Here is a 14,842-nt window from a genome sequence, read left to right on the forward strand (position 1 = left end):
GCCTACATCCTAGGATTTTGAAAGAGGTGGCTATAGAGATAGTGGATGCATTGGTTGTCATCTTCCAAAATTCCATAGATTCTAGAATGGTTCCCGCAGATTGGAAAGTAGCAAAGTAACCGCACTATTTAAAAAAGGAGGGAGAGAGAAAACGGGGAACTACAGACCAGTTAGCCTAACATCAGTAGTAGAGAAAATGCTAGAATATATTAAGGATGTGGTAACAGGGTATTTAGAAAATAATAATAGGATTGGGCAGATTCAACACAGATTTATAAAATGGTAATCATGTTTGACAAATCTGTTTAGTTTTTTGAGGTTGTAACTAGCAGGATAGATAAGAGGGAACCAGTGGATGTGGTGTATTTGGATTTTCAGAAGGCATTCGATAAGGTGCCACACAAGAAGTTAGTAAACAAAATTCGGGCTCATGGGATTGGGGATAATATATTAGCATGGATTGAGGATTGGTTAATGGACAGAAAACAGAGAGCAGGAATGAATGGTTAATTTTCGGGTTGGCAGACTGTAACTAGTGGTGTACCGCAAGGATCAGTGCTTGGGCCTCAGCTATTCACAATATATATCAATGATTTGGATGAGGGGACCAAACGTAATATATCCAAGTTTACTGATGATGCAAAGCTAGGTGGGAATGAGGAGGATGCAAAGAGGCTTCAAGGGGATATAGACAGGCTAAGTGACTGGGCAAGAACACGGCAAATGGAATATAATGTGGAGAAATGTGAAGATATCCAGTTTGGTAAGAAAAATAGAAAAAGCAGAGTATTTTTTAAATGGTTACTGATTGGGAAATGTTGGTGTTCAGAGGGACCTGGGTGTTCTTGTACACAAATCACAAAGTTAACATGCAGGTAACAGCAAGCAATTAAGAAAGCAAATAGTATGTTGGCCTTTATTACAAGAAGATTTGAGTATAAGAGTAAAGTCATCTTAATGCAATTATATAGGGCCCTGGTGAGACTGCACCTGGTGTATTATGTACAGTTTTGGTCTCCTTACCCAAAGAAGGATATACTTGCCATAGAGGGAGTGCAACGAAGGTTCACCAGACTGATTCCTGGGATGGGGGGATTGTCCTATGAGAAGAGATTGAGTAGACAATGCCTATATTCTCTAGAGTTTAGAAGAATGAGAGGTGATATCATTGGAACATGCAAAGTTCTTACAGGGCTGACTGGTTAGATGTTTTCCCTGTCTGGGGAGTCTAGAACCAGGGGTCAGACTCAGAATAAGGGATTGGCCATTTAGGACTGAGATGAGGAGGAATTTCTTCACTCAAATGGTTGTGAATCTTTGGAATTGTCTACCCTAAAGGGCTGTGGATACTGAATCATTGAGTATATTCAAGGCCGAGATAGATAAAATCTTTAGGCTCTAGGGTAATCAAGGGATATGGGTATCATGCAGGAAAGTGGACTTGAGGTTGAAGATCTGCCATGATCTTGTTGAATGGTGGAACAGGCTCGAGGGGCCTTATAGCCCACTCCTGCTCCTAATTATTATGTTCTTATGTTTATAAGGTGGCACTAGGATCAGATGGTGCATGTTGAGCAGAGATCAGAAAAAAATATTTTTTTATAAAGAAAGAGAGGGGAAAACTCGGGTAGAAATTCACCTCCGCCCGAAAGGGGCCACACCTTCAGTTTTTTGAAATTTTTCCCCGCTGCATGGGTTGGGTCGGAGGTGCTGTCGATATTCGGCACTTGGAAGCTTTTGTTGCTTGGGGCGGATGTAGTTGTGGCTGAGGGGCGAAAGTGCCCTTGCAGCGGGTTGGCTGCCCCGATCACTCATCAGCGCTGTGCTAATGACGTCAGCGCGTCGCTGACGACGTCACAACGTCTCACCCCTTCAGTTAAATGGGGGCACCGCGGCGAGCTCTGCATATTTCTAAGTTAAGTCCACTGGGCCACCAGGGAGAGTTTCAGCCGGGCCAACGGCCTGGCTCCCAAGAGGGGGTGACGGCCTGGAATTGTCGGGCTAACCTGGCAGTCGACCGACAATAAAAAATAAAATGGTGCCAACGGCAGCACCACCTCCCCTTTTAAGGGTCGCCATGTCACCGACCAACACGGAGTGTGACAACACAAAGAGCTATCAGGAGCACCAGCCAGCAGCGAGACAATTCCGCAAAAGGGATATTTCCCACAGGGAAATTTCGGGAAGGGGTCGGCATGTACACGCCGCGGCGGTAAAACAGGCAGAGCAGTCCTCTTTACCGCCCCACCCCGATGAAGGGCAATTAAAAAAAATTGCAGCCCCTCCGCGGAGAGTTAGCGGCCATACCACACCGACCTCTGGCCGCCGCTTTCAGGCCAGAGGACTTATCGGGAGGGGCAATTTTGGCACCAGAATCTTTAGCAGTATTTCCTCCACGAACTCGATTGAATGTTAATTGTTGTTTCGTTACATGTTTTTATCCAATTAAAAAACTGTTGGAAAATTTGCACATGTAAATGTCTGGGTCATCATGGCTGTCTAAAAGTTAATAGTGCAAGTTTGATGCAAAAGTGATGCATTGTATATTGCTATTCATAATTCTGATTCACAGCCACAAGAAAAACATTAGCCTTTTTTTCTATTTCATATGCAAGTTGACATGCTTTGCATCTCCAGTATTTTCTATATTTCTTTCAGGTTTCCAACATCTGTGGTGTCCTTTCTAATATTCTCCTAGTCTTGCAAAGCATTAAACAAAAAGGCTTGTGCTCCTGGCAACTGCTGTTATTGATATTTTTTGTGAACTCAACATATGAGTACAAGAGTTCTTCCCACAAACCAAAAAACTTACACGCCAAATGTTTAAGATATTTTCATGTGATTTCAGACCTTACAAAGCTCATTGGACCTCAACAGCTGCTGAATTGTTTGGGGATAAATTGACAGAGATTGCACTATTCTACTGAAATCTTATTCTGATAAAGCTTGTGAGTGGAAGGGATTAGGAACATGTACAAACCTACAAACTTATTACATCCAATCAACAGATATAAAAACAGGATGCGAAAGATGGGCTCCAATCATGATTATTATTTTTTAAGTGTTGCTAAAATGTGACTGGACAACTTTAATGAAGTAATACCAAACATCAGCTGTCAAAGTTATACCATGCAACTGCAGAGTGAAATTTCTCAGGAGAGATCAAAAATATCAAAGTTCTCATTACTGGCTCTGAAGTATTGGTTAACATACATAAAATGGCTATTTCTGGTTCATTTATTCAATAATGGCTAAGATGACAAACACCATTATGTTTGAGGGATGAATATAGTGTTAATTATTTCACGTAAACCATTAGAAATGGTAATAGATGGTAATGAACGCTGGACTCACAACTACTGGCTGGGGTCAAGTTCAACTTAAACTTACCTTCTGAATATTGGGTTTGATGCATCGGACAAAGAATGGATTTGATGTGCTTAATGTTGCCATTAAAGAATGGAGAGAGTTCTAAAAAAATTGAAACAAAAACTAGTTATGGCTTTCAAAACAATTAATTTAGCTTACAGGTTTCACACAACTAATCATTAACAAAGGCTTAAGATTTACAATACATTCTCTTCAAGAAGGATTCTCTGAGACACCCTTCTGGATTGTGCATTTGTATTAAAATCTACTCCCTCGAGAATACTGAACTGCTGCAAACACCTTAACCTTGATTTTAACTCCCAGGCAGAAACGTGGCAAAGTGCACAGCTAGCCCATCCAGGAGTGATAGCCGGGAGGCTTGGCCAATTGAAATAGCTGGGCCTAATTAACATTCTGCTTACCGACTTCCTGACCAAAATATCTGCAAAGTCAGCGGGAAGAGCTGCCCGGCTGTTAAAACCGAGAGGCAGCAGGCTGTCGCCGAGGACCCAGTTAAGTACTCTGGAAGAAAAGCCGATTGGGGCAGGAGGGAAGCATGTGGCGGTGCCCCCCCCCCCACTCCCCCGCCCGCCCCAGGTTTCCACATGGTGCCTCAAGGAGCACACTCCTGACCTGGTCCTGGCTGCAGTTCCAGACAGATTTTGCCTGCTTAGGCCTCAGATTTAAATAGCATTCCGATTATATCAGAACCTGATCTGCATATTTAAAGAGGGCCCTGCTGGCTTGAGTCATGTGTCCTTGCTACCTGCAATTTAAAATTGCAGTTGGCTGGAATGGAGTAGGCAAGTCCCCCAGTTCATTTTAAACCGACACTCCACCACTTTTCCACCAGGCTGGGTGGGAGTTAATATCAACCCCTATGACTGCTAAGGCAGTCGTCTGTAAACTTAGCATGCAACATGTATGATCAGAACACAGTAACAATGTGTACAAATCATCAGCAGTGCACAGTTGGAAAACCAAAACCAGACATCAAACTTTGTTCCATTGGGATTTGTACTCAGCAAAACAGACACGATTCCCATATGGAAACTCATGATTGAAATTCCACTTACATCTGTTCTGAATGTTCACATTTGCTTTAACGGCAGAAACACAAAGGCTATCCAGTTATAAACAGCAGGGGTATTTACGCCTGTGTATTTTGGTCATAAACATATGTTTTCCTAACACCTTTCCCCCTGGAGCTGTGAAGTAGAGTGCAGGTGGTGAAGAGTCAATGTGAACTAATACAAACCCTCAATGTTAATTATCAGCAGATTTAAACCAAAACCAATGGCCTTCTGTAAAGGCCCAAATGGATTATGTTCAGTGCAATCGCCATAGCTCAAGCCACATGTGATCTTGCTGAGGCGGAAAAGGTTAAAAGGAGGTGGAATTACTTTGGTTTGGTCTCAAACTATAAAATTAATCTGTAATGCTGGTGATAAAAGCTAGAACCTCTGATGCCCAGACACATCAGTAGCTTTTACTTTAACAGGTGAAACATTTATTTTTGATTTTGTAAAAAACTTTCTTCTCAGAACACTATTATCTAATAAAATTGTGCCATACGGTCAATATTTAAAAGATGAAAGCCAGAACCGTGTGATTTTAAGTTTGCTAGATGAAAAACAAAAATAATTTAGGCTGTTATTGACAGACATGTAAATGCAGGTTACATTTTTAAGCTACGGAAGTGCCTTTAAAAATATTAAATGGAAGATCCTAGTGCATTTAAAATTATCAGCTCTTTTTCTTCCCAGGAGGATGAAAATATATAAATACACTAGCAGATACACAATGTAAACAATTTATTAACCTTATACACAAACATATAATGATACTGATCAACTGGACCACAACTGAACAAGCCTCTTACAATAAATGTCTGGTATTGTTTTCTCAGCCTGCTGAGGGAATCAAGTAGAAGTCTGTGGTGGGAGTAAACTTCTATGCTGGATGGGAGGACAGATCAGAGATACTGTGGTTTTAATTTGAGTTAGATATGCACATACTCTTTATTATGTAAGCAGAAGTTGTACTGATAACACCAACGGTCTCATCATACTGCTTTTCAGGACAAAATGGGAGTTTTTCTTTTTGTACTTAGAATTCATGCAATGTGACTGCAGGTTTGTTTTTAAATGCCAACTGTAACACTTTTTTTTATAAATGGTTTGAGAATATTCTAACCTGGTCACCAGTTGGCCTCACTGCAAACTCGTACTACATTTATTCAATTTATGGTTTCCCCTTCTTTACACAACCTTTCACTTCCCAATATTAGCTCCTCTTTCTCTGCCATTTTTGTGAAAAGAATAATTTGTCACCATACAAATGGTCTCACAGGTATGGAATAAGCTAGGTTGCAGGAAATATTTTGCAGCCATATACTGGTGCCAAGCTGCTCAATGTCTTGGGTTCACAAGTGTTGTGCTTTCATGAAGATAAACAACGAGCCTGTTTTCACTCTGTAGTGAGAACACTAGCTGGAACTGAAAAAAAATCTTCTCAGGTCAGGTATTTGGTGGTGTTGGTGAGATGAAGCAGCCATCTACACAGCTGTGCTTATAACAAAGATTAAAACTTGAAGTGCTGTGGTGTCATGCTACCAAAATGCAGAGGCCCTGAATTTATTCAAGGACTCAACCAGACACCTGCTGTAACTTCATGAGTTCCGGGTCTGCCTTGTAAGGCGCAAAGTTCCGTCTGTCCCTTGCTAAGCCAGTGACGACAAGAGGGCGAAGACAGCCTACATGAGTTTCTTGGACAAAGGGGCCCGGCATATTACTAGCAGCTTTTACGGTGAGATGAAGTGTACTGGCCTCCATGTGTGAGCAAGTGCATCTCACACCTCCATTCGAGAGGAACAGTCTGGAACCCTAAAGAATCATGAACATGATTTTTCATTTGACACACGCTGTAAATGCTGTTCTTATATCTGTGGTTTAACTTACTTAGAAATTATCCCTTCTCTTTCCTAATTCAGTTTGGCATGAGTTTCAAATATGCCTCCAGTGGAATTAAGTATAATTGCACTGGTTTGAACTCAGATATTTGTCAGAGCTGCAGATTCAATCTGAAAAATCAAACCAGCTAGTTTTTCAGTATGTAAATGCAGCATGAGGCACAATACTGGTACAGAGCATAAAGTCCCAGTTTAATCTATGGTCAGATGGGGCAGCAATGGGACATTACAATTGGCCTCAGTGTCCGAGTGAATAAAAACCAGCTGAGGATCCCCGCCCAGTCCACGAACCTGCATGCAGCTGGTTCACATTGATCTAACCATTCATCACGAGATGCGGCAAAATCACATTAACCTGTACCATGCTTCACTCTTTTCACAGCAAAATCTTCCTACTGCTCCAGAATCATCCTGAAAAATTCCTTTTCATCATGACAAACTGCTCCCCCTAGCCTCTTATGCTCTGCCCCTTCACCCTCACATTTTTTAAAATTTGTTCCTGGGATGTGGGCGTCGCTGGCAAGGCCAGCATTTATTGCCCATCCCTAATTGCCCTCAAGGTGGTGGTGGTGAGCCGTCTTCTTGAATCGCTGTAATCCATGTGCTGTTAGGGAGGGAGTTCCAGGATTTTGACCCAGTGACGATGAAGGAACGGCGATATACTTCCAAGTCAGGATGGCGTGTGACTTGGAGGGGAACTTTGAGGTGGCGGTGTTCCCATGCATCTGCTGCCCTTGTCCTTCTAGGTGGTTTAGGTCGTGGGTTTGGGAGGTACTGCCGAAGAAGCCTTGGTGAGTTGCAATACCAAGTACGAAGACCTCATGGATTTCTTTGTCACCAATACGGAGACTATTTTGCCTCTGCTGCTATCTTCCCTCTCTGCAACACACTGCAGTCCCCCCGCTCTACATTTCATTTCCCACATTGCCATGCAGCTTCTGTCCAATCTTTCCCTCCTTGTACACTCCCTAGCTCATCTCTTCTAGGAGACCCGCATCCCATTCAGTTAAACCCTCCCCATGCAACTGGCTTCCATGCCTGTCAACATTGCTAATTACACCCTTCACTCAGCACCTTGCCTCTCCTTTTCAAAATCACCAACACACCATCCTCAAGAACCCATCCATCTTTTCCAACTAGTGCTCCATCTTCAACTTCCCTTTGATCGCTAGGGTCTTCAAATGGCCATTTCTCTTGAAGCGCTCTGTTCAAATCCCTTCAGTCTAGCTTTCAACCTGTTCACAACATCAAGACCTCCAACTGTGACTACAGTGCATTAGTCATCCTTATTCTCCTCCAGCTTCCTGTGGTATTTGAGATGGTCAACCATTCTAACCTCCTCCATTGCTTTGTATCAGTCTTTATGGTAGAGGACACTAACAATATTCCAACAGTGAATAGTCAAGGGGCTATGGGGGGGAAGAACTTAACACAATCACAAAGGAGGTGGTACTCAGTGAGATAATGGGACTAAAGGCAGATAAATCCCCTGGACCTGATGGCTTCCATCCTAGGGCCTTAAGAGAAGTAGCGGCAGGGATTGTGAATGCATTGGTTGTAATTTACCAAAATTCCCTGGATTCTGGGGAGGTTCCAGCAGATTGGAAAACTGCAAATGTAATGCCCCTATTTTAAAAAGGAGGCAGACAAAAAGCAGGAAATTACAGACAAGTTAGCCTAACATCTGTGGTTGGGAAAATGTTGGAGTCCATTATTAAAGAAGCAGTAGCATGACATTTGGAAAAGCAAAATTCGGTCAGGCAGAATCAACATAGATTTATGAAGGGGAAGTCATGTTTGAAAAATTTGCTGGAAATCTGAGGATGTAACGAACACGATGGATAAAGAAGAACCAAAAGGATATGGTGTATTTGGATTTCCAGAAGGCATTTGACAAGATGCCACATAAAAGGTTACTGCACAAGATAAAAGTTCATGGGGTTGGGGGTAATATATTAGCATGGATAGAGGATTGGCTAACGAACAGAAAATAGAGAGTCAGGATAAATGGTTTATTCTCTGGTTGGCAATCAGTAACTAGTGGAGTGCCGCAGGGATCAGTGCTGGGACCCCAACTATTTACAATCTATATTAATGACTTGGAAGAAGGGACTGAGTGTAACGTAGCCAAGTTTGCTGATGATACAAAGATGGGAGGAAAAGCAATGTGTGAGGAGGGCACAAAAAATCTGTAAAAGGACATAGACAGGCTAAGTGAACAGGCAAAAATTTGGCAGATGAAGTATAATGTTGGAAAGTGTGAGGTCATGCACTTTGGCAAAATAAAATCAAAGAGCATGTTATTATTTAAATGGAGAAAGATTGCAAAGTGCTGCAATACAGCGGGATCTGGGGGTACTTGTGCATGAAACACAAAAGGATAGTATGCAGGTACAGCAAGTTATCAGGAAGGCCAATGGAATCTTGGCCTTTATTGTAAAGAGGAGTATGAAAGCAGGGAGGTCTTTCTACAGTTATACAGGGTATTGGTGAGGCCACACCTGGAATACTGCATGCAATTTTGGTTTCCATATTTACGAAACGATATACTTACTTTGGAGGCAGCTCAGTGAAGGTTCACTAGGTTGATTCCGGAGATGAGGGAGTTGACTTATGTGGAAAGGTTGAGTAGGTTGGGCCTCTACTCATTGGTATTAAGAATGAGAGGTGATCTTATTGAAAGGTATAAGATTATGAGGGGGCTTGACAGAGTGGATGTAGAGAGGATGTTTCCACTGATGGGGGAGACTAGAACTCGAGGGCATGATCTTAGAATAAGGGGCCGACTATTTAAAATTGAGATGAGAGGAAATTTCTTCTCTGAGCCTCGTAAATCTGTGGAATTCGCTGCTTAGAGAGCTGGGACATTGAATAAATTTAAGATAGAAATAGACAGTTTCTTAAACGATAAGGGGTTATGGGGATCAGGCAGGGAAGTGGACCTGAGTCCATGATCGGAATCAGCCATGACTGTATTAAATGGCGCAGCAGACTCGAGGGGCCGTATGGCCTACTCCTGCTCCTATTATGTTCTTATGTTCTCCTTGTCCAGTGCCTTAGTGCTTGTGAAACCTTTGGTTTGGGTTCCACATGTACATTGATGACACCCAGCTCTACCGCCTCTCCGGATCCCTCCACTGCCTCAGTGTTGTCAGCCTACTTGTCCAAGATCCAGAGTCCTGGATGAGCTGCAAATTCCTCCAGTTAAACATTGTCTTCAGTCCCTGCTACATACTTCATATCCTCACCACTGATTCAATCCCTCTCCCTGCCACTGACTCAGGTTGAAGCCGACAGTTTACAATTTCAGCATCCAATTTAACCCCGAGCCAAACTTCCCACCCCATACTCTCTCCATCACATAGATCACCTAATTCTACCTCCGTAACATGACTTGTCTCCACCACTGTCGCACTGCTGCTGAGACACTAATTCATGTTTTTGCTATCTCCAGACTCCATTATTCCAAAACTCTCCTGCCCGGCCTCCTGTATTCCACCCTCCATAAACTTTAACTCATCCAAACCTCTGCTGCCCACATCCTAAATCCTGATTGTTGTGGACGCAAATAAACAGACTAACCAGGAGTAAAGTAACTTAACGGTATCCTTTATAACAACAACACAAAATGGTGTCCCAAACCAGCATGAACCAGAATGTTTACAGCAGTGTGTAAATAGCTCCCGCAGGGTCCTTATGCCTGTCTGTGTCCTGTGACAAACAAATAGGAGTATGAACGAGTATGAACACAACATATTTCCCCCCTTTTGAAAAAACAGTCTATGAACAGACAAAGTCCTTGAGATAGCCAGGCCGTGTTCTGATACACTGTGATATGGAGCTTGTAGTGTTTGATCGAGGTTTTTTGGTTGGGAAACCGAACGGTGCCTCTGTTTCATCCTGCTGGTCTGTTGACCTGTGAGTTGGGATCAGTCTACGATCATTCCATCAAGTTCTTAAGCTCGTAGGGGTGAGGGCTGAACTGTCGCCCGATCTGTTTTGGAGGCGAAAGTGAAGATGCGAGCTTATGACTACAGTTTGAGCACTTAACGCTGACCCAATCTCCATTCTTCAGTTGCGCCACATCGTTTTGTGTCAGTATACGACCTCGCTTTTCATTGGCGTTCTGAAATCTGGGATGCGAGTGTGGTTATCTTTGCGCTAGGTTTGGCTGGGGGTTTTGAGAATGTCCAGTAGCCAGCAAAGATTCCGCCCAATCAGGAGCTCAGCAGGTGTCTCCCCCGTTAGCAAGTGCTTTGTCGAACGGTATGTATGGAGAATGGTTTGAACCGCTTCATCGAAAGTTTGGCCTGCTGCGAGGTTGGTTTTCAAATCCTCTTTGATGATGCGGTTAAATCGCTCAACACCTCCGTTGCTTTGAGGATTGTACCGAGCAGTAAGGCGATAGCATGATGAGTGAGGAAATCCGCGAACTGGTCGGACAAAAACAGTGGTCCATTGTCAGTGATTATGACCTCTGGGAGGCCCCATTTCATGAACATACGCTACAGAATAGTGACTATCGTTGATGAGGTCACTGAAATTGTAGCGATTTCTGGCTTTTTGAAATGCAGGTCATGCACTACAACAAAGAAACGCTGGTGCTGTGGAGCTGCTTCAGCTGGACCGAAGATATCCAACTGAAGTTGTTGCCATGGTCTTTGTGGCCATGGAATGGTCTTTGTGGCCATGGAATGGTCTTTGTGGCCATGGAATGGGCTCCATTAGCGCTGATTGGATGTTTGTGGCCTTTTTACTCAGACTGCATGCTTCGCAGTGCGAGACAAACTCCTCGATGCGAGTGTCATTCCCAAGCTACCATACAGAATTGCAACATCTCTGCTTCATGCAGACAATGCCAGGGTGTCCATTGTGCGCTATTGAAGCGACTTAGGAATTACTGCTCTATCACCATGAGTTAGGCAGCCATCGTTCCAAATGGAAAACTCATCGTGAAGCCTGTAGATGGTTTTCAGTTCTTCCAGAATTTGTTTAGGACACTCAGTCTGGAGGAAGTGGCACATGTGCTGGAGCATAGCATCACGCTGTGATTCGGTATTGAGTACATCGCAGGAGACAAAGTTTCTGATGGACTGAGTGATGATCGACATACGTGTCATCAGTGAACAAGTCAGCACCAGAGTCCGAAGCAGGTGTCGAGCGGCTGAGCATGTCAGCTACGTAGTTGCAACTGTCAATGATGTACTATACATCAAAGTTATACTGATGAAGACGATTTGACCATCGACTGATTCGTAGTGGTCTGTGCCCAAATCCAGTTGTAGCAAGTAGCTTAGTTAGCGCTTGGTGATCTATATGGAGGGTAACTTTACTGCCATAGAAATAGATGTGCCAGCGTTCACATGCGTAATGCAAGCGAGTGCTGTAGAGTATTTACATTCTACAGATGAGTGTGCGCGAGAGGCGAAGGCTATTGGGCGATCCAGGCCGTCAATCCATTGCGAGAGCACAGCACCCATGGCGGTGCCTGATGCATCCGTGGTGACATACGTAGTGGCATTCAGATCAAAGTATGCAAGGATAGGAGGGAATGTGATTTTCTCCTTAAGCGTGGTGAATGCTTGAGCCTGGGAATCTGTCCATTCCAAGGGACGTCCTTGCACAGCAACTTGCGAAGTGGTTCGACAATGTGCTCGTAGTGCGGGACAAATTTCAGATAGAGGTTGCAAGTGCCGAGGAATAATAATGAAACTTCTATGACGTTGGTAGCCTCCTGATCGCCTTGTGCTGTGACTCTGTAGCCCAGAAAGTTTATTTCTCCAGCAGCAAATGTACATTTATCGGCATTAAATGTAATGATGTGTAGCAAGTCTAGCCATAACTGTGTGAAGTCACTGGTCATGTTCTTCCATTATCCATCCATGGATGACGATATCGTCAAGCAGATTGAGTGCTCTCTCTATGCCTGCTAGCATAGTAGTGACAATCTTCTGAAATGCACGTGTTGTAGAAAATAATCAGTAGGGCATGCGTCGATATGGATACAGACCATCATGCGTCGTGAATGCTGCGAGCGGTTTGCGGTCCTCCATAGGGGCATTTGCAGGTAACTGCGGCGCATGTCGAGTTTCATAAAAACTATTGAGACATGGAATTCTGAAGACAGTTTGTCAACGGTAGGAAGAGGGTACTTGTCAGGGATGATGGCCTTGTTGACCTCTTTCAGGTCGATGCATAGGGATCTCCCCATTTTTATGCCAAGCAATGACTAAGTTTGAGATCCAGGATGAGGAGTTGATGCTCTTAATGACTTAAGAGATTCGAGTCGCATTAATTCTGCGGATACTTGGTCGTGAACCGCGAATGGGAGACGGCGAAGTCGCTGTGTAACCAGTTTGACAAGGGTCAACGCGGGGACGATGGCAGAATTTTGTTGTCACTCCAAACCCTGTGAAGATTGAGGGATATTGCTGGTCAAAGTCCACCGTGTACACAGGTGTGCCAGTTGGGTCATAAACGTTGAACCCAAGCTTGTCAAAAAGGTCAACACCCATGAGGCTTCATCCCTTCATGACATAAAAGGAAGAGTTCTCCAATGTTATGTCTTTGTAGTATATTGGAATAGATATGACCCCCAAGTACCTCAATTTTGGAGTTGGAGTATGCATGTAGAGTGGAAGTTGTCAGTGCGTGAAGTGGGTTTTGTACACAGCCTCGCTCAATATGGAGACTTTGGCTCCAAGGTCAATGAAAAGGCAGATGGGCGTGCCGGCAATCCTCGCAGTCCTTGAATTTGCCCGAACCGATGTGCGAAATGTCACTAATGGTGTAAACTATACTGGGTTCATCACTATCGGGGTTGTCCACATCGAATATGCAGTGCATGAAGTGGGTTTTGTATATAGCCTTGCTCAATATGGAGACTTTGGCTCCAAAGTCAATGAGGAGGCAGATGGGTGTGCCGTCAATGTTTACCTCTCAGTCCTTGAATCTGCCCGGACCGATGTACGAAATGTCACTAATGGTGTAAACCATACTGGATTCATCACTATCGGGGTTGTCCACATGTCGAATATGCTGCGATGAGCGACAGACACTAGCAAAATGGTTCATTTTAGCACATGCAGAGCATTTCTTTCCAGGGCAGTTAGGACTCTGCTGAATGTGATTTCTCACCACAATTAAAAGCAGTGGAAGTTAGGCCCTCGATCTGCAGTGGGTTGCTTATTATTAGCCCGGTCTCTGCTGTGATTTCCACTTTGGATGTACGCCTTGCACATGGGCTGTAGCTGCAGTCTGCTGCACAGGGGGAGCAGGAGATCTGATCGCTTTTGAATCGGAAAGCGCCGATTCGATTTGGATGGCCAAATTAAATCGCTTTGTCCAATGTCACTTTGTTATTCTCCATTAGCAAGCGTTCCCCAATGCAGTGGATCATTGTTTTCTCAATAATTTGATCCCTGATCATTTCCTCTGTGAGTGCTCCAAAGTTACACGTAGCGGCCCGTTCAGTTAATGAAATGATATACTGTTTAACTGGTTCACCGTTCCCATGCCCCCTTTGACAAAATTTGTATTCTCCATCATGATACTTTTCTTGCTCCCAAAATATTTCTCTAGGGCGCTTCCCGCTTTGTTGTAGGACATCATGTCTTCGATTAAATCAAAGATGCGTTGGCCTTCAGTGTTGAGGCAGTGGATAAGTACTGCACGGCAGCAAGCTGGTGTTACGTTGTTGCCATTTAACCCACTCACCGTGATGTACATAGAAAAACTTTTTATCCATCTCGGGTCATGGAATTGGTGGGTCCCGGGTGTGGAGAGAAAAGGTGGGGGGGTGGGCGGTGGGGGGTAGGGAGGTTAATTTAATTCATCCTTATCGCCAAATTTTGTGTACGTAAATAAACAGACTAACTGAACCAGGATTAAAGTAACTTAACTGTGTCCTTTATAACAATAATCCAAAATGGCATGAACCAGAATGTTTACAGCAGTGTGTGAATAGCTCCCGCAGGGTCCTAATGCCGGTCTAATGTCCTGTAACAAACAAAGAGTATGAACACAACACTGCTCACCCATCAGCCCTGTGTTCGCTGACTATCATTGGTTCCCGGTCCCCCAACGTCACCAATTTAAATTATCATCGTGTTCCGATCCCTTCCTGACCTTGGCCCTCCCCATCTCTGTAACCTCTTCTGACCCTACACCCTCTCAGAACTTGGCGTTGCTTCAACTATGGCTTCTTAAGTATCCCCACTTCCATTGCTCCATTACTGGCGGCCATGCCTTCATCTGGGATGAATCATTTCCAACACACAAGCAAATACTTTATTTATTTTGTAAATAAACAGCTGAATAGTTCATAAAAAGACAGTTGAGGTCACTTGGAAAAGAATCTTCTTCCCCCTTAAAATGATGCCATGGACAAGTGATAAAATAATGTAATTCAGTATAATGTACATGATTGCAATGTATGTCTGTAGACAAAAAAAATTTGTTACACCCAGTTTTGAGAATAGTTTCCCTTAAAAATAATTTACC

At 43.6% G+C, this 14,842-nt stretch overlaps 1 protein-coding gene across 1 annotated transcript in view; it reads right to left on the reverse strand.

Annotated features, from left to right (window-relative positions):
• Window positions 1–14,842, reverse strand: part of myo10 (myosin X) — a 445,108-nt gene that overhangs the window by 177,850 nt on the left and 252,416 nt on the right. The window contains exon 19 of the mRNA XM_070880183.1: window positions 3,391–3,471. Within this exon, the coding sequence (XP_070736284.1) occupies window positions 3,391–3,471 (81 nt within the window). The remainder of the gene's footprint in view (window positions 1–3,390; window positions 3,472–14,842) is intronic.

This window comes from Pristiophorus japonicus, chromosome 5 (assembly GCF_044704955.1).
Source record: "Pristiophorus japonicus isolate sPriJap1 chromosome 5, sPriJap1.hap1, whole genome shotgun sequence".
NCBI classification, from domain to species: Eukaryota; Metazoa; Chordata; class Chondrichthyes; family Pristiophoridae; genus Pristiophorus; species Pristiophorus japonicus.